Source organism: Lepidochelys olivacea (genome assembly GCF_965140295.1).
Source record: "Lepidochelys olivacea isolate rLepOli2 genome assembly, chromosome: 1".
In the NCBI taxonomy this organism is placed as follows: domain Eukaryota; kingdom Metazoa; phylum Chordata; order Testudines; family Cheloniidae; genus Lepidochelys; species Lepidochelys olivacea.
Genome location: NC_140411.1, coordinates 289,708,148 through 289,724,416, shown reverse-complemented (window position 1 = coordinate 289,724,416; position 16,269 = coordinate 289,708,148). Strand labels below are relative to the sequence as shown.

The 16,269-nt window shown below is 38.6% G+C and overlaps 1 protein-coding gene across 1 annotated transcript in view; it reads left to right on the top strand.

The window, feature by feature from the left end:
- Nucleotides 1-11,863, top strand: part of CAND1 (cullin associated and neddylation dissociated 1) — a 52,059-nt gene extending 40,196 nt beyond the window's left edge. Inside the window, exons 9-15 of the mRNA XM_084631028.1 lie at nucleotides 785-926; nucleotides 1,866-3,359; nucleotides 4,355-4,450; nucleotides 7,964-8,133; nucleotides 8,225-8,389; nucleotides 8,697-8,804; nucleotides 11,020-11,863. Coding sequence (XP_084487154.1) covers nucleotides 785-926; nucleotides 1,866-3,359; nucleotides 4,355-4,450; nucleotides 7,964-8,133; nucleotides 8,225-8,389; nucleotides 8,697-8,804; nucleotides 11,020-11,244 — 2,400 coding nt within the window. The 3' untranslated portion in view covers nucleotides 11,245-11,863. The remainder of the gene's footprint in view (nucleotides 1-784; nucleotides 927-1,865; nucleotides 3,360-4,354; nucleotides 4,451-7,963; nucleotides 8,134-8,224; nucleotides 8,390-8,696; nucleotides 8,805-11,019) is intronic.
- The last annotated feature ends 4,406 nt before the right edge of the window (nucleotides 11,864-16,269 follow it).

The following is a 16,269-nucleotide window of genomic DNA, read 5'->3' as shown; positions in this document are numbered from 1 at the left end:
CTTGATCAGTAGAACACATTTTACCTGCAGAATAGAGAGAAGTGGCGGTACTATCAGAATCATTTTCCAAATTGATTTAATAGGGTAAGTATGTAATTAATATATCTGATTCTAGAAATTTGAGAGAAAAGCTACATGGAAAACATGTTTTGCTAAATCTGACCTTAATTTTTCAAGTTAAAATTTCCTGGAATAGTAATTGATTTGAAGATCTGAAACTTAAAGCTGTCAATGTAGCTAGAAATAAAGCTCTTCTGAAGAATCAAAGCCCAGAGAGACATTTTAGGCTTGAATAGAGACCGGGAGTGGATGGATCATTGCACAAAGTAAAACTATTTCCCCATGTTTATTTCCCCCCCACTACCCCCCACTACCCCCCACTGTTCCTTAGACATTCTTGTCAACTGCTGGAAATCGCCCACCTTGATTATCACTACAAAAGGTGTGTGTCCCCCCGCCCCTGCTGGTAATAGCTCACCTTAAGTGATCACTCTGGTTACAGTGTGTATGGTAACACCCATTGTTTCATGTTCTCTATGTATATAAATCTCCCCACTATATTTTCCACTGAATGCATCCGATGAAGTGAGCTGTAGCTCACGAAAGCTTATGCTCAAATAAATTGGTTAGTCTCTAAGGTGCCACAAGTACTCCTTTTCTTTTTGCAAATACAGACTAACACGGCTGCTACTCTGAAACCTGTCATTTTATTTTCTGTAATTTAGGATAACTGTAAAGGAAATGCTAACTGCCCAACTAGTTAACAGGTGTGTAATTGCTACAGGTTCCTAACATAGTTAAAGCCTTGCACAAACAGATGAAGGAGAAGAGTGTGAAGACTCGTCAGTGTTGTTTTAACATGCTAACTGAGCTGGTAAATGTTTTACCTGGAGCCCTAACACAACACATTCCTGTACTTGTGCCAGGTATGAAAAATGTATTAGTAAATCTGTTACAGGTTAACTGTGACTTCGACTTCAAAAGTTTTTAAACCTTAAATCCTGATATTTAAGAAAAAGCTTTTGAAGTGTAGTTCTAAATTAAGACAATACTACTCAGCTGTAATTGGCAGCTTAGCTTCTTTGTGAATCCACATGCATAGTTTAGTGGCATTTTTACTTTGGTTAGCTCTGGAGAACCAAAGTAAAATGTCCTGGGCTTGTAAGCTAGATTCATTTTGTCTAGTCTATAATCAGAATTGTTAACTTGTGTCTAATTAGAAGGCCAAATTCTGCCCACATTTCCACTTGTGCAGGGCTAAATACTGCCCTTATTTTTCCCCTTTACCACCCATGCAGAATCTTTACCACTGGTTGTGGTGGATGAGCCAAAAAAAAGCTATACTTTCAGATTTGTTGTAGAATTTATAGGGCTGGTAGCTAGAAAGCTCTTATTGGTAAACTAGACGAATTTTGATAGACGCTACTGAGAAGCTACAAATATGTAATCTTCTATATCACTTTTCAGAGAATAATGACACTTTTTATATAAAAACGATTAAGTATGTGTCAGTCTTTAGAAGCAGCTAAAACTTCTAACTTGTTTCAGTCTCATGAAATAGCTAGGGATGTGTGTGTACACATACATGTTTTAAGTATGGTCATTTTGAGCAGTTGTGTTCAGAATTTCCTCTAGTAGTTAAAAGAAAAAGAGAGCACAAGCCATCGAACGGCCTATGTGTGCTGCCTGAGTGGAAGAAGTTTGGAAAGTGTATTACTTTAAATCAAAGGTGGGAAAGGCTTTCTGGAAGGAAATGTTTAAGAGCAGAAAATGTTAGCATGATTTGGCTGCATTTTTTAGGTGGTCTTGTTATTTCTGATGTTAAAAATAAATACATAAATAACACAACCTCTTTTCTTTTACAGGGATAATTTTTTCACTGAATGACAAATCAAGTTCCTCTAATTTGAAGATTGATGCTTTGTCTTGTCTGTACGTGATCCTGTGTAACCATTCTCCCCAAGTCTTCCATCCTCATGTTCAAGCACTGGTGCCTCCAGTTGTAGCTTGTGTTGGAGACCCTTTTTACAAGATAACATCAGAGGCACTTCTGGTTACACAGCAGCTTGTGAAGGTCATTCGTCCTTTAGACCAGCCTTCTTCCTTTGATGCCACACCTTACATCAAAGATTTGTTTACTTGCACCATCAAGAGACTGAAGGCTGCTGACATTGATCAGGAAGTAAAAGAGAGGGCAATCTCCTGCATGGGCCAGATCATCTGCAGCCTTGGTGATAATCTGGGCACTGACTTGCCTACTACTCTTCAGATCTTCCTAGAGAGACTAAAGAATGAGATTACTCGGTTAACTACAGTGAAGGCTTTGACGCTGATTGCTGGCTCTCCTTTGAAGATAGATCTGAGGCCAATCCTTGGGGAAGGAGTTCCTATCCTTGCCTCTTTCCTCAGAAAGAACCAGCGAGCTTTGAAACTAGGCACGCTTTCTGCTCTAGATATCTTAATTAAAAATTACAGTGACAGCTTGACAGCTGCCATGATTGATGCTGTCCTGGATGAGCTTCCACCTCTTATCAGTGAAAGTGATATGCATGTTTCCCAGATGGCCATCAGTTTTCTGACTACACTGGCTAAAGTGTATCCTTCCTCCCTCTCAAAGATCAGTGGGTCCATTCTTAATGAACTTATTGGACTTGTGAGATCACCATTATTGCAAGGTGGAGCACTTAGTGCCATGCTAGAATTTTTCCAAGCTCTGGTTGTGACTGGAACAAATAATTTAGGATATATGGATTTATTACGCATGTTAACAGGTCCAGTGTACTCGCAGAGCACTGCACTTACTCACAAGCAGTCTTATTATTCCATTGCCAAATGTGTAGCTGCCCTTACACGCGCTTGCCCTAAAGAGGGACCAGCTGTAGTAGGTCAGTTCATTCAAGATGTCAAGAATTCAAGGTCCACAGATTCCATTCGTCTTTTAGCTTTGCTGTCTCTTGGGGAAGTTGGGCATCACATTGACCTAAGTGGACAAATTGAGCTCAAGTCTGTAATACTAGAAGCATTCTCCTCTCCTAGTGAAGAAGTCAAGTCTGCAGCATCTTATGCTCTAGGCAGTATTAGTGTCGGCAATCTTCCTGAATATCTACCATTTGTCTTACAAGAAATAACCAGTCAGCCTAAGAGGCAATACCTACTTCTCCATTCCTTGAAAGAAATAATTAGCTCTGCGTCGGTGGTAGGCCTCAAACCATATGTTGAGAACATCTGGGCCTTACTGCTGAAACACTGTGAGTGTGCAGAAGAGGGTACCAGGAATGTTGTTGCTGAATGCTTGGGCAAACTTACTTTAATAGACCCAGAAACTCTGCTACCACGGCTCAAGGGATATTTGGCATCAGGTAGGCTGTCATTCAAAATAAATATATATATATTTAGGCTCTGTGTTAAGAGAAGGGAAGAACTTTTGTACTTCTGACAAAGAGTTTAAGTTATACTCAATAGCTTGCCCTTGAGTTTTAATGTATGAAAAATCTCTTCTTTAATTGTGGACTGCTTCCAGAGAATTTCAGAAAATGAGATCATGCTACCTCTTGCCACCTGATTTTACATATTATGCATGAAGGCGTAAGAAATAAGACATTTAAATTTCATGATACATTACGAAGCAGTGATCTGAAATTTTTGTTAATTATCCAGTTGAACATTGTATAGATTTTATTAGATTTGTACTTTACAAATAAGTATTTGAATGGCCGTTGTTTTTAAAATAACATTTTCCTTACACTGGAGACAGTAGATAGTGTGTAATGTGAATTGCTTCTACACTTTGATAATGAGAATCTGGCTTTCAAAATAATGTAATGGTGGTTTTATTTGTGAAGAGTTGTAAACTAAATCATGTAAATAGTTTTAAAGACCATGGAGACAGCAATGTTTTTTTTCAAAAGCAGCATATAGTTTTGGGACATAATCAAAAGACTTCTGAAATATAAGGATAAGGGTTGAGGGATATATATGGTCATGGTACATAGTTCAACACAGTAATTCCACCTCTAAGGTTGTATTGAAATAAATATTTGCATTTGTTTAGAACTAAGAATTTCTTTAATTAAGGCATTCATTATGTAATGACTTTGGTATAGAAGACAAGTTTATTTAATGTATTCCTAATTAACATTTAACATTAATCCCTGTTTACAATGTAATAATGGAAAATTATAAAAAAAACTTAACACCTTGCGAGCCAATCAGTAACGTTTAATTTTAGTACTTTGAAAGAAGACCTGTTGTGAAGAGAGAAGATGACTTATAATATTTAAATATATTTAATTAAATTATTTAGCAATTTCAGTATTTTTTTTTTTTTTAACTAAAATAACATGTTTGGTATTAGGGTCATCATATGCTCGAAGTTCAGTTGTTACTGCTGTGAAGTTCACTATTTCTGATCATCCACAACCCATAGATCCACTATTAAAGAACTGCATAGGTAAGTTTCTTATGTTTTTTAAAATTTAAAACCAAGTTTCTTTTTAAGCAGTTAATATTCAGACTTTTATATCAGGTGTGCAGTGTAAAAAATCCATTTAAAACAATGCTTTGCAAGTATCTGAATTAAGCAATCACCAATGACAACTATTAGTGAGAGCTGTTATTAAAGACTGCAGACTGAAGCTTACTGGATGCCATTAAGGAAATGGTAATTCTTCAGTATAGACCACTGAGGTCCCAAACTAGATAGCAGTAGCTGCAAGATTGCTAACCATTGACTTTTTTAATTGTTAAATTTCTTTTCAAGTGATTAATCTTACATTAAAATGTATATACAGTCATGTACTGCATTAGAAACTGAGAGATTTCTATTACATATAATTTTTATACATTATTTGAAGAAACCAGTCAGCTGTCAAAATGTGTTATTGATCCATAAATAGCCAAGATACTTGGAGAATCCAGTAAATCTTTAGGGGGAAAAACAAGCTTTGCATTGTCACATGACTTTCTGATCCTCTAGATCCACTCTTGTTCACGACCCTCTAGCATTGTATAGTATGGTCAAACCCACTAGAGAGAACATTTATAGAATCTATTAAGTAAATCATTTCTACACATGTGTTTAGTACTCTATTTTAGATCTCAAGCTTTTCAGTCTTTATAAAATCATATATTTTTAAAGCAAATACAAACCTTGGTATGATTTTCATATTTCCAAATGGAGTATTTTCTTATGATACGACTGGGCTTTATTTTAGACTGTATCTGGAATAGGTATTACAGTGTATCTGTATTATACTTATGCTTTATTATTACACTTCCTCAAGTTTTAGTAAAGCCTTTCATAAATTGGTTGGGTAGCCAAAAGAAACTATAGCCATGAATGATATGATAGTCCAAAAGCCTTTGTTAGTCTCCTTCTCTGAAATTAAGTAATTCACTACCTTCCTTCTTTGAGTCCATTTTTCCTACAGCCTTACTTGTATTTTGTTCTCCCTTCCATTACTGTTTGTTTTTCTCAAGTTCTCTTTGAGAACTGCATTCTTTGAGGCAAGCGGTTTCATTTAGTCACTTTTTTACTATTTGTTGTCTAAACTCCTTGCTGCATGGCGTCAAGGCCTCTGGCCTAGAAGTTTTTGAGGGGCCTTCTTTCAGAATCAGCCAGTGTCCTTCTTTCATAGGGCCAGAAGAAATTCGTAGATTCCAAGGCCAGAAGGAACCATTGTACTCCTCTAGTCTGATCTCCTGTACAACACAGGCCATAGAACTTCCCCAAAATAATTCCTAGAGCAGATCTTTTAGAAATAAATCCAGTCTTGATTTAAAAATTGTCAGTGATGGAGAATCCACCATGACCTTTGGTTAAATTTGTTGCAATATTTAATTACTCTGACCTTTGTCTTATTTCCAGTCTGAATTTGTCTAGAGCTGGGGTGGGCAAACTACGGCCTGCGGCTGGATCTGGCCCCTCGGGGCTTTGGATCCGGCCCGCGGGATTGCCACCACCGCGGGCTCCATGCCGCTCTGGGAAGTGGCCACACCACGTCCCTGCAGCCCGTGGGGGTGGGGTGGCAGAGAGCTCTGCATACTGCTCTTGCCTGTGGGTACCTCCCCCTAAGCTCCCATTGGCCAGGAATGGGTTACCACAGCCAATGGGAGCTTTCGGGGAGGTATCCACAGGCGAGGGAAACACGCGTAGCCCTCTGCGGCCCTCCCACGCCCCAGGGACTGCGCAGGGACATGGTGCCGGCCGCTTCCCGGAGTGACACGGCGCGGGTAAGTGGCACCAGGCTGGAGCCTGAACCCCTCCTGCACCCTGCACCCCAACTCACTGCCTTGAGCCTCCTGCCACATCCCACACCCCTCCTGCACCCCAACCCCCTGCCTAAACCCCCTCCTGCATTCCATATCCCTCCTGCACCTCAACCCCCTGACCTGAGCCCCCTCATACACCCTGCACCACTCCTCTGCCCCAACCCTTGCCCTGAACTCTTCCTGCACACCGCACCCCTTCCCATACCCGTACCTCAACCCCCATCCCCGGCCCTTCAAGCAATTTCCCCACCCAGATGTGGTCCTTGGGCCAAAAATTTGCCCACCCCTAGTCTAGAGTAACTCAAAATTATCTTGCTGGGCCAGAGAGCTAGGAACCCAGTTTTTGTTGTGTTCCTGGACACCCAGCAGTGTTCCTCTCCCTTAGTCAGCCTTGCTTCCTCTTTATTTTTTGTTACACAAAAAGAAAGATGGTATCTAGAATTTTTGTTTTGCTTTTCATCCATCCTGTTTTTCCCCCTTTTTACTTTGTTCCTTCATAGCAGTGTCCCATAATATTTAGTAAGCAGTACTGATGCGATCCTTAGTGTATTTATTCTGTCTAGGAAGTACTGTGTTACTGATCTCCACAGGATCTGGACAGCGGATCGTCCGTAGAGGTGTTTTTATCTTAATATATGTTGAATTATCCTTGTTTTCATGATAATTTTAAGAGGATTCCGTGGATGATTCTGCTAGGGTATTTTAAAATATACATTGGAAGGTACTTCCAGGAATTTATATTAGAGAATTCATCTTTAACTCCAGAGTTTACAATGGCTGTCTCATATGTATGTTTTAAGAAAATTGGAACAAAGAAATAAGGAGAGAGATGGCAGTCTTCATGATTGTTTAATACAATTTTCCGTAATTATACAGGGCTTACCTTTCAACAATAAAAACTTACCAATTTAAAAATGAGTATAAATGCTGGTAAAACTCATGAAACTTACTTTTGCATAACAGAACATTTCTGTTTCAACTTCATTACACTAATACCAGTATATTATATATAAGATATAGTTTCAGTTTTACGTCATAGAATTATATCCAGTTCTCACAATCTTGTGCAGCATTACAGGCATATGCTTCACTATTCCATGTGGAAGTTTGCCATATTTCTTCTCCCATGCCACTCCCCAAAGAAAATAAAAACCCTATAACTAATATTTCTTTCTTCTGTAAAAGTAATGTGATTTTATGGCCTTGTAGCTGTTTTGAGTGCATATTGTCTGCTCAGTTTAAATATCTAAGGTATAAAACCTTATTTGGTTGGTTGTGTCTCTCAAATTGTGAGACACACCATAGATTACATGTACATGTGTTTTTCATATTGATTCTTATAATTTCTTCTCTTTTCATATTCAAATATGAATATTACTCGGGATTTCCCCAGCCACCTTAGTGTGCTGTACATGCTTTCTGCAGTCATGCCTTGCATCACACATTGTTCTAGGCAGTTATGCAGCTGTGTAAACTGAAACTTATTAAAATCTTTAAGCTGATTTTAGTTAGTTTATAGTTTAAAGCATTGCTGCTAAATGTAGCAATGTCAGTTCAATCAAAAACAGTTTGCACAGTAAAAAGCTCTCTGTTAACAGGTAAAAATAAATCCCATGTGGAGAAATATTTCCAGGTTTCTGAGAGTAGCAAATAGAAACATGTCGTGGTAATTAATTTCTTGGCATATTTACAGGTGATTTTCTAAAAACATTGGAAGACCCAGATCTCAATGTAAGGAGAGTGGCCCTAGTGACGTTTAATTCAGCGGCACACAATAAACCATCATTAATAAGAGACCTTTTAGATACTGTGCTTCCTCATCTTTACAATGAAACAAAAGTCAGAAAGGAACTAATAAGAGAGGTAGGTGAACTTGGTGAGACTGCAAAATATTTGTATAAGCTGATTTTAAATTTTAGTAAATATATTCTTGTCTAATGTTTTTTGTGTACAGGTGGAAATGGGACCATTCAAGCATACGGTTGATGATGGGCTGGACATTAGAAAGGCAGCTTTTGAGTGCATGTACACTCTTTTAGATAGCTGTCTGGATAGGCTAGACATATTTGAATTCCTAAACCATGTTGAAGATGGTTTGAAGGATCATTATGACATTAAGGTAAATTATCATCTTGTACATTTACACTTAAACTTGAGCGTTCTTACCCAATTAATATGAAATATTGGCTAAACAGTGACTTCTTTTAAATATTTTGCAATGTTTTTGCTGTACAAATATTGTTCAGATGACTAGAAAGCTGATATAAATACTACCTGAAAACTGTTTTTAAATATATAGTGGGATGTATAGTGAATCATACTTGTACTAGGATGTTGCTGTTTTAAAACTCCTTTTGTAGTGAACTAAAAAAAAGACCTTAATTGTGCAAAACTTAATTATCTCTGAATTGATCTTCCCCAACTAGATGTTAACATTTTTAATGTTGGTGAGACTGTCTACTCTTTGTCCAAGTGCAGTACTGCAGAGGTTGGATAGGCTTGTCGAACCCTTACGTGCCACATGTACAACAAAGGTACTGTCTTAAACTGATGCTTATGTTCTTGAATAATACTTTGAACTTTTTGGTTCTATAGAAATGTTAAGAACCTGAGACTTGAATATTAAGTATATTAGTGTCTGAGAAGCTGTCCATATGAATTTAGTATTACCTGTAGTTCTGGACTACTGATCCACAATAGATTTATATCCATAGACTTTGTGCATGACTCCACTGCATTTTAAGGCAAGATGCCCAAAATAGTAGCTTCACTCATGTAAAGTGCACCTGTAGTCTGTTTATGCATACCCTGACATGGTTGAGTTAGAGCATGGCAGGGCAAACTAGGGCCTGCAGGCTGAATCTGCTCTGTCAGGGCTTTCAGTCCAGCCCGCGGGATTGCCAGCCCCGTGGCGTAGCAGGGCTAAAGCAGGCTGCCTGTCTGCCCTGGCCCCACGTCTCTCCTGGAAGCGGCCAGCACCATGTCCCTGTGACCTCTGGGGGAGGGGGATGCAGAAGGCTCCGTGCGCTGCCCTCATCTTCAGGCGCTACTCCCGCAGCTCCCATTGGCCGGGAATGAGGAACTGCAGCCAATGGGAGCTTCGGGGGTGGTACCTGCAGGCAAGGGCTGTGCGCAGTAGAGCCGCCTGCCCCGCCCTCCCCACCCCACTGCACCCCCAGGAGCCACTGCCGGACATGCTGGCCACTTCTGGGAATGGCGTGGGGCCAGGGCAGGCAGGGAGCCTGCCTTAGCCCTGCTGCATGCTGCTGCCAACCCAGAGCCGCTTGAGATAAGCAGCGCTGGGCTGGAGCCCGAACCCCTCCTGCACCCCACATCCCAAGCCCCTGCCCTGAGCCTCCTAACCCTCTGCCTTGAGCCCCCTCCTGCACCCCAGTCCCCTGCTCTGAACCCCAAACCCCCTTCATTGAGCCCCCTGCCATACCCGTCTTGCACTCCAACCCCTTGCCCTGAGCCCCTTCCTGCACACTGCACCCCAACTCCCTGCCCCAGCCCTACATTCGTTGCCCTGCATACAATTTTCCCACTCAGATGTGGCCCTCGGGCCAAAAAGTTTGCCCACCCCTGAGTTAGAGTATGGCTCTTTAATTTAAAATGTTGTTGATCAAAAATAATTTGGGAGGCTCATGTAATACATCATATGAAAAATAGTTCCTAGTAAAATTATAAGAGAAGATAGGGAGGGAAAGAGTATAAATCCCTTTTCTAATCTGAATATACTTGTTCACTTTTTCTAATTTTTTTTAAATTCTTTGGATTATTTGGTCTACTCTCTGTCCCTCAGAAGCCAGGCTGCCCATTTAAGCAATGTAAAAACTGAAATTTCATTGAAGAAACTGAATGTGGAATTTTAAATAGTTTTTAATTTTTAACTATAGAGGTTTAAAAGTTACTAGAAACTTACAACTTGCTTCTAGAAGGTGAAATAAGCAGTTTGAAGGGAGAAGAGCAGTGTAAAATGGTGCTTTCACCCCGTCTTTTGAAAACTTCCTTATTTAAAAATTTAAGATTGTTCAGGCAAAGACCATCTTTTGGTTCTGTGCTTATACAGTGCCTAGCACAATGGGTTCCTGGTCTGTGACTAGGGCTCCTAAGATACAGTAATAATTAACTTCCACCTTCATATCACCTACACAGTTTCTTGTTACCCATCTTCCACCAATAATCTGCTCCTTATTTCACTTGATTGATTTAGGGAGTATTACTTTCAATGATGAAGTCCTGTCTGTGTACCATTAAAAGTTCTTGCTTAGGAATGATATCAAAAATTTCTAACTGATCAAGAATATGCTTTGGTCAGTATGTCCATTGCTGTATTATAATTTGTGCTTCAGCAACTCGTGGTCATTTTTATAATATTACTGACCTTACTAAATTGAACCAGTTTGGCTGCTATTTGCTTTGAATCTGTGTAATGAATTGCTAAATCAAATTTATTTATTTTTCTGTAAGGAATGTTTTTGCTTAATCTGCAATTTTCAGGCTCTAACCTATTTGTAAGGTTTTTTTAATTAAGACTGCTAAGCATCAGATGCACTATAGCTGTCCAGTCTCCTGTGGTTATCTTTATATTCTTTTCATCCTAAAAAAAGTATCTTGTGCAGTATAAACTATTTCAAGTGCTTGTCAAATTAAAGTGGTAATATGGAAGGAAAGATACCTTACATCGACTGGTTTAAGAAGAGCTCAGTTTTAAATGTAAACTTCCTACATACACTACTTTTTCTACAGGTAAAGGCAAACTCAGTGAAACAGGAGTTTGAAAAACAAGATGAACTGAAGCGGTCTGCCATGAGGGCAGTAGCAGCCCTTCTAACCATTCCAGAAGCAGAGAAGAGTCCGTTAATGAGTGAATTTCAATCACAGATAAGCTCTAACCCTGAGCTGGCAGCCATCTTTGAAAGTATCCAGAAAGATTCATCATCCACTAACTTAGAATCAATGGACACTAGTTAGATGTTTGTTCAAAATGGGGACCATTACGTTGAACCATATGATGCACTGAATTGACAGGTTAAGAGTAAGAAACAGAAAAATATCTAATCTTCACATTGTTCCACTTTATTTACCTTTATGGAGACAGTTGGCTTTTTCCCATTGTTGCTTTTCTAGCATTTATTCCAGAAATACGTATTTCCATGATCCAGAAGTTGTAAACCACTCATGTTTTAGTGGATTTGGCCACATTTGAAATGAAAATAAAAGATTAAAACATATGGTGTATGGAAATAGGTTCCAACATCCATTTGCCCTGTAATGTTTAGGATTAAAATGTTAAAATTTTGTGACCATGTTTTTTTCTTTTTTTTTTAATTTTTCTTCTTTCTGTAAAAACAAAACCACCATGTTTTTGTATAACTTTTATTCTTTTGTGTTTCAGCTACATAAATTGATTTGGCTGGCCGATAAGAAATTGTTCTGTGTAAGATTTATTATATTACAGAGGGTTTGGGCACAGTTTAAAAAGTGCAGACATAAGTAAATGTCATTTTTAAAGGTGTGGGGATTAGAAAATTAATATCCCTGTTGTGCACACTAACTTTGCATGAGCAAGTTTACAAATATATATTGTCTGTAAAACAGCATGTGCAGTTTATTCATAATACATGTTAAAATAAGTAATACTGTATCAGTGCAATTTTCAGGTATTTATTTTTACATAGAAAATGCATTCATAGAGGAAGGGGAGAGGGTTAAATTTTAATCTGGTTTTCTAGGTGCAGGTGTAGTGAATTTTTACAGGTATTTTTACAGTGAAAGTAATCTTGTCTGTTAAACCAGTGTTTCCCAACAAGGAGGATGGATTCCCTGGGAGGTGTGGGGGTAGATAAGCAAGGAGGTTGGGATGGTTGGGCAGAGAATAGTAGGTGGGAGGAAACTGCATAACCGTGGGCCCAGCTCTCCCTCTGTTATAAATACGTGCCAGAGGTGGCTTCTTGAAAGGCGTCTGCTTTCCATCCCTCAGCTCTTAATAGTGCAAGTAATGTGCAGAGGAAACTCTTCTCTTCTCTTTAGTAGTGGTCAGAAGGTATAGCACATGTGTTCTGGCCACCTTGAACCATCAATGGACTCCCATACCTCAAGCATCTGGTGAGTGGGAAACAGAGGATCAGTCATGAAATAAGACCAAACTGGAAAACTAGACAGCAAAAAGATACGCAAGAAAATAAGTAGTAATAAATGGACAAAGATTGCAGCAACTGTGCCAGGGCCTAGTGAAAGGGGACACTGAAGTGGTGAGTGCTTGTCCCTCAATTCGTTGGAAGTGGCTTCATCAGAAAAAGATTGGAAACCCACTGCCTTAAACTGATTAATGTAAAATTCCAATCTCTGTTTCAGGTTTTTCTCTAGTTTCATTTGGCTTGATAACTTTTCGCCATTTAGAAATTCTTGAAGCCCAATACTACCACCTTTTTGGCACACATTAATTCTTACAGGACTACCTGTATCATGCTCTGTCAAAGAATTCTGTGGAGCTTAGTAGGTTGTCAGGATTTGTTAGCTAACAGAGGTGAATTGTTTAATTTTACTTACCAGATTATACCTTGGTGGAGTTTTGATGCCTTTTACTTTAAAGGGACCTGAACTGAGAGGAAAAGTTTACATGAACTCATACAGTAGTTACAATTTCAAATAATGGTGCAGAAGCATCATTTGATATTGTAGCTTCTGATCTAGCCTCAAAATCTTCAGGCTTATGTAACTGGAAGTTGACTGGAAATGGAGTTTATCAGTTTATCTCCTTGAGCTACCAATATATTTAAATGTAGTGGAAGGGGACTAATCAAGGGTGAAAAGTAGTGATGGCTGATTTTAGTGAGAAATTACATATTTGGAAAATGCACCTTTTTATTATTGGAACCATGAATTGAGTATTTTCTCTGCTGTGTACCTTATCTGTTTTAACAACTGTATTAATTAAGAATGTATTGTGGTTATTAGTTAACAGCAAAATACTAGGATCTTATGTTGTCTAACGTGCACTCAAAATAAGAAAGAAGGGTTTATAGACTTAGACATAGGAAAGGAATCCAATCTGAAAATTAATTCAAATTTAAACTTAGTAAGGGATGCTGAAATAGTAAATTTAGATATAAGTGTAATAAGACTTCTCCTTGGAGAAACTGGTATGCTACGTATTAGTCAGTATTACAAGGTATCTGATGTTGTGGATACTCAAACTTACTTGGTTTTCTTGTTCCACAGTAAATTGCAATACAGCAAGCTCCAGGACTAAGCAGGAGCTTGAGATTCTATTTGGTTGACATTTCTCTGTAAAGTGCAGAGTTTCAAGGCCAAACATTGAAAGATGTGAAAGAAAGCGTAGCCTATTAAGCGGAACAAACAGTATATAAGCTATTCTTTTTCCACTTTGACCCTTGAAGTTGCAGGTAGGGAAGGAAGAGAGAACTAAATTTTCTTATGCAGCAAAAAACTTTCATAGGACAAAACTACAGAAGTTAAACTTCAGTAAGATTTCTGATCAGTAATTACAACGAAACTCAAGGTCTTACATCAAAGCAGGAAGTCACTAAATCAGATTTAAACATGTATTTAGGTGCGTAATGATGCAAACAGTCACCTAGTGGGGCGTACAAAAGTGCTTGTCTGCTCCTTCAGCACCTCGATACTTTTTGTAAATCTGCCCCCCATCATTCTTTCCTAGCATAGTTTGTGATGGAGACAGAGCTATTTATCATATGAAAGGATGATGTAGGAGTTTTTCAAACTTTAAGGTAAGTATTTGACAATATGTATATTAAACCACTGTTAAAAAAAATTAAATAACGTACAACTCTGAAAGCTTATGCTTGTTTTCTATTCTGATTGACATTTTCTCCCTCAAATTTGTCAGACTTGTTTTCTGCTAGGAAGTATCAGTAAAATGGCAACTGTCGCTGAAGCAACATTCAGTTTGAATGAATTGAAACAGTGGTGAGTGTTTGTAAAATCTTTTGAAAAAATCTCCATACGTAGGCTTTGTCTACACTGGCACATTCATCGCTAAAACTTTTGTTGCCCAAGGATGTGAAAAAATGCCTCCTGAATTACAAAAGTTTTAACAATGAAAAGTACTGGTGTGGACCTACTGGTGTGAACCTACTGCCTCTCATTGGAGGTGGTTTTATTTGGTAGCCGGGAGAGTGCTCTCCTGGTGACAGTGTGGCCACAGAGCACACCTTACGACGGTATGGCTGCAGCGGCACAGCTGCGCCATTGTAAAGTGTGCAGTGTAGACATAGCCTTAGTTAGCTTCCTGGTTTGTTTAAATATAATGGCTAAAAATAGCTGAATTGGTGATTGTATTTTCCATTGAATGTCTTAGCATTAGGCTATTATGAATTTGCCTGCGGTAGGAGAATTGGAAAGAGAAACTTAATGAAAGCTTTGGAAAAGTATTCTCATACAATATTTTATTTTTTTCCCCATTGTTTGAGTGATTATCTGCTTACAGATCTTTCCCTATCTATTTCCTCCTTTCAGTGAGCAAACTGACTTTTCAGTTTTTGAATGTCACCGAAACTAACAGCTGTTTTTAGTTAGTTTACCAGTGCACAAGGACAGCACAGCTCTGAGAACCCTATTCATTATTTGACTGCTGCAAAGCCTGCACCAGGAACATTGGGATGCAAAGTGTTTTTTGATAAACAATTTAAGGCATGGTTCTCTCAAAAGTGACCATTAAAATGGCATCTTCCTGTTCAACAGGAATACTCCTGTGTATTGTCACTTTTTTGCTTCAGCAACAGGTTTTTGATGCCTTTTGCTCCTATTATCGCTGTAGAGCCAGTGTGTTTAAGAAACTGAGTTGGATACATCTACTAATTTTGCATCAGTGTTTTACTAAATTCCTTGTTAAACCTGTATGGACTCACGGAAGATACTGGGAACTCACAGCTATAACTGTGAGGACCTTATTTGACCTGCAGAACTTCTGTTACTGGTGATATGAGAAGAAAAGAACCCTGTTTCACTATTAGAAGCCAGGTTGGTTTGCAGGACTGGAAGTATAGAAGAAACACATTTTAATTTCTAAATTAAACACTTGATATGAAGAAGTCTGAATCAAGAAACTTGAAACTACAGTGCCCTTTTTAGTTACTTTCCAGAATAGAATCTTCTATTGAATAACTTTTACTAATCAATTTAAAAAATATTTTGTTAAAGTGGGTTTTCTTCTCCCACGTCATCATTAATAAAAGTTCGACAGACCAAATAAGGTCCTTAGTTATACTTATACAATCTTATCATCCTTGAATTTGCACATGTGCAATTGACTGGAATTTACTAAAGTGACATACAAGTAGTAGTAGAAGTTGTGAAGAGGCCTGCCACTAGTAAAAAATTGTGCTTAAACTGCTTTTTGTCTGTCTTCAAAATGAGATCATCTCAAATGGGAAAGGTGTTCAGTAACCTCTAGTCTTATGTAGAAATAAACTGTTACATCTGACAATGAGGTCCTTTTTGGAAATAGAAACTGAAACTTGCGAATATCTTAATGGTGCCACATTTTAGCTTTCCTCCACAAAAAGGTTGAACAAAGAATAACACCCAATATACAATAGTTGACAAGATCAAAAGAATTAAACTCAGCAAAAGCAGTAGAGAAACTGTTGAAACTATTAGGGTTCTATATACTGAGATTTCTATTGGGCCAGGATGCTGCATCCTTTGTCTTCCAGGCCCAGATGCAGCAGCCCTCACCTTTTCTGTTTTGACTTGAAAAGGTTCTCTACCACTTAAAAATCCTTCAGGGTACTTGCTTTACTTACCCTGTGTCAGGGACAAATAAGTGCTTCCTGTTTAAACAGGGCTCTCCTCATGTCTGGAACCTGTCAGTTGCCCTCCTCTCTTTTTGACTAGCTCAAAACACCATAGAGCTTTATTCTCATTTAATCACAGGCTTTCTGATGCTGCTTTGGCAGTGAAGTGAGTATAAATGTGATTCAGACTCTTTTACACTATTGGAACAGTAAAGGA